The 3907-nt window shown below is 41.5% G+C and overlaps 1 protein-coding gene across 1 annotated transcript; it reads left to right on the forward strand.

The window, feature by feature from the left end:
- Positions 1-1544, forward strand: LOC140940687 (uncharacterized). Its single transcript, XM_073389665.1, has one exon. It carries the CDS (start codon positions 111-113, stop codon positions 1542-1544), a length of 1434 nt encoding a protein of 477 aa, XP_073245766.1. The 5' UTR covers positions 1-110.
- Positions 1545-3907: the final 2363 nt, after the last annotated feature.

The following is a 3907-nucleotide window of genomic DNA, read 5'->3' on the forward strand; positions in this document are numbered from 1 at the left end:
AGAAGATTATAACTGGCAGGTGGATTGGCAAATATCATAAATGGAATACTTGATTAAGTTGTCAGTTCTGCCGGTTAGTAACGTTATCTAAAATGCCTTAAATACCTAAAATGGACTGGAAATTATTTCCTTCAACGCAGGCCAGCGTTTATTATCAAGAAAACTCGCAGCAGATTAGAATTTCTATGGAACGACTTTGTGATAACCTGGATGCCTTGCTTAGAAGAGATAAACGGGATTGTTTATCAAAACAGCTTCACGGTCTTCTCAACAGCGCAGGAAAACATGAAGTTAGACTAAAGGCAGGCATTCAGAGAACGCCCACGAGTGAGAAATTGAAAGATGGAAGCGATCTAGAAAGGGCGGGCAAATGCAGCTCTGTAAAAGAAGAGTATAGTGAAAAGCTTTCAAGGAAATATCTTAACACTGAGGCTACGAGAGAACTAGCAGATTCCAAAGCAAGTTGTTCTCGCGAAGGAAAATATAAATCAGGAATAAATAAAACGTTTTATGCAAAGGAACCGCGTCCAATTTCTACGAAATTTTTATCAGGTAAATGTAAAAAGAGAGGACAGATTCAGATGAATTTGGAAATTGATAAAAGTGAAATTGAAGTGTTGCCTAGCAACGGATGGTGGTTAGAGCAGAGATCTAGTGACTCAGAAACAGAGAGTGACTTGGACATTGATTGCAGTGCAAGCCTGAATCTTAACACAAACAGTAATGATTTTGGAAGTTCTACTTCTATATGCAGCAGCATTAAAAATGGCCGACGATCGCTAGTCGTTTCAAAAAACGGACACAGCGGAGCGGAATATCAGGGAAGGAAAGACTCCTTTTCAAGTCAACTGTCAGAAGATTATAAAATGCTAACCAGCGAACAAGGCGGGGAAAAAGATTGTTGTAACTTCTTTGAGTTGACGAGTGGGACTGGAGACGAAGAGGAAAGTTTTTCGGCAGTGCCCAGTCCACCTTCAACTAGCCCGGTTGTCGATGACAAAGGCAGCGAATTCCGTTCGAATTCCGGCCCTTCTTCACTGAGTCTCAGTCAACCATTATACAACGCCCATGATAAGGAAATATTTGACGACAATTTATCATTAGAATACAGAGAACTGCTTCAACACCACCCAAACACGAATAGTCGCATAACTTATACTACATTAAAGACTTCATATGGTTATAATTATGCTTTTCAGGGGATAGGACGCATAATTGAGGAATACAATCGTTCTCGAGGAATCCTTGAAACCCGCAACAAAACTCACTGCGCACTGCCTAAAGTTAACAACAAAAAAACAACAACAGATCATTTAGGAAACGCGCACAAAAGACGTCCGCATACAGCAACTTTACCCGTGATACTTAAGCTTACGAACAGAAACAAGTCTGGTGTCAGCGGTAAGCTTACAGAGAACAAAGACACAGATGAGAGAGTCCTACCTACAACTTTGAATAAGTCAGCGGAGGCATCGTACTCCATCATGACTCCATATATGGCGAATATTGTGTGGTCTGTAATGGAAGATGAGAAGGTGCAATGAGAAAACAGTATGAGGCGTTTTTCACAGTATACCAGATAGCTTTTACGCCGGCGCAGAAACAATACCGGATAGGGCTTCTGTTCACACAAAAGTACGGTGATTTAGGCGCGACATATCGGGTAGGTGTTCATACTATACTGGATAGTTTTTAGTGTCAGCAAAATAAACTGTCCGGTGAAGTGTGAACATCGCGTTTATTCACACCACGGGAAAAGAAATTTTACCGCAGTATGATCGTGAAAAGTAGACGCGCGAGAGGCGCGCGAGAGGAAACGCGAATGCGGGGACGAGGGAGAGAGTCCTTTCCTCGGCCCCTCGCGGCTCGCTTCGCTCGCTTAAATAGGAGAGCTTGCTTGTACGCAACACAGTACGTTTCCGGCGCTACGACTGTAATCTAACACATTTTAGTGTTTTACACACCCAGGTCAAAGCGGCTACAAAATAGTTTGTTTTACTCGGTCAAACGGCAAACGTGAATTTGTACCACGTGACCAAGTTTTTCCCTTAATTGTCGTTAACTGTTTAATACTTCTACTAAAAAATAAGTAGTTTCATGCCAGTTTTATACATAAGTATTGTTCTGGACAGTTTTCATCTGCTTATTTTTTTTATTTTAAGAAATTCTCAACTTAAAACTGACATTTGCCGTTTGCCGTATACGTGATAATAATTACTCTAACAATTACTATAAGGAGGTCTAACGACAAAATTAATGAGAACGCGAAAGCGCTCGAAAATGACTGAACGCGACTTCCGGTTCTCGATTTGCTGCTCTGCCATTGGTCAACTCCATTTTCAGATCTGCGCACTTCGCCGTCACTGCCGTCTCGTATTTTCAAAATCTTCCCATTATCGCAGTATTCACTGAGCGTTGTGAGCCTTAAACGCAAAGCATTTCATAGCCTTCTACCAACTGGTTGTTTCACCATGGGGTTCAAAAACCAACAACCGTAAATATTCGTTTGGTTGCCCCGAGCGCTTTTTAAAATTTTGGGCTTTGATAATGGGCGCTTACTCGAGGAGGGCGCTTGTTCGAGGCTGAACGCTTATTAAACGTTCATTATTTTCAGCAAGTAGTAAGTTAAATTTAAAAAAAAAACAGGAAATAATAACAAAACTTGAAGATGTGCAAGAGCAGAGTTATAACTGAGCATTGAAAGTTTATTTTCAAAAAACGCTAAGAATTCGGTCTTCAGGGAAGTCTCTTAGTAGCACCTAGTCAATTTCTATCTCATGGCCAGTAAGGTCAATAAGCAAATGCTCTAGTGTTGCCACGTAGACTGATGTCTCACAGTGTAACGTCTGCAAATGGGTCAGTCAAAGAGAAGCAGATATGACATTTTAGAGATAATAACCAATCCTCTTTTCGTCCAGTTCAGCTCTTTTTTTGGCAAGCAGGAGGGTGGTGGGTGGGGTGGGAGCTAATTCGAGGCTGGGCGCTTATTAACTTTTCCTTCCTACAGGAGCGGCACTTATTTTAGTCTGGGTGCTCATCGAATAAATACCGGTAAATGTCATAGTCACTTCCTTTGACATTTTGGCATTTCCATAGCTATGGGAATCAAACCCACTCTGAGCTCACATCGGGAAGAGGTCATTAACACGCCGTTTTGTCTCCATCGCGGGAGAATAGAGCGATTTTCGTATGTCCTTGAAATGAAAACGCTCGCACAAAACAGAAACAACAAACGAACGGAAATAGAGCGATTTGATTGGTTTATCGAACAGATACAAACGCGCATGGTTTTTGGTTGTTTCTCGGGTGAAAAAACTTCATGCCCGAGAACTTTCTAGAAATCAATCGATACTTCGCTTTGACATCATACTGCATCACGATTGGCCAATCTAATCATGTCTTCTCCATATTAGGGTTTTCTATGGCGGGAAAGCGAAGAGTCCATGTTTTGATCTTTCCCTGATAAGACAAATAACAAACCCTTAAACCGAAACCATTTTTCAAGGTCACACGAAAATCGCTCTATATGGGCAGTTAAAGAACCATCACTGTACCCAATGTACTGATCCACTCGCACTCAGAACTTCAAAAAGACCAATGTACCTCTCAGGTGTAAAATTCCTTGTCATTACGAATACCATCTTCAAGTTGGAAACTCTTCTTCAGTGTGGTCGGTTTCCATACTGAATTATTTCTTAACAACAAAAGGGAGGACAAGCGCAAGCAACCGCGTCAATAAGTTTTCCAAAGTGGTTACAGATCATTTCATCTTCAAAGCTCAAGATCTGTGGCATTGAACCCCTCCCCTAACCTTTCCAGTATGAATTTACCTGCTGAGAGTTGCCTCCCACCGATGTACCTCAATTCAAAGGTTCACTAAGGCATACATTAAATCCCCTAACCATAG

Source organism: Porites lutea, chromosome 6 (genome assembly GCF_958299795.1).
Source record: "Porites lutea chromosome 6, jaPorLute2.1, whole genome shotgun sequence".
Classification (NCBI taxonomy): Eukaryota; Metazoa; Cnidaria; class Anthozoa; order Scleractinia; family Poritidae; genus Porites; species Porites lutea.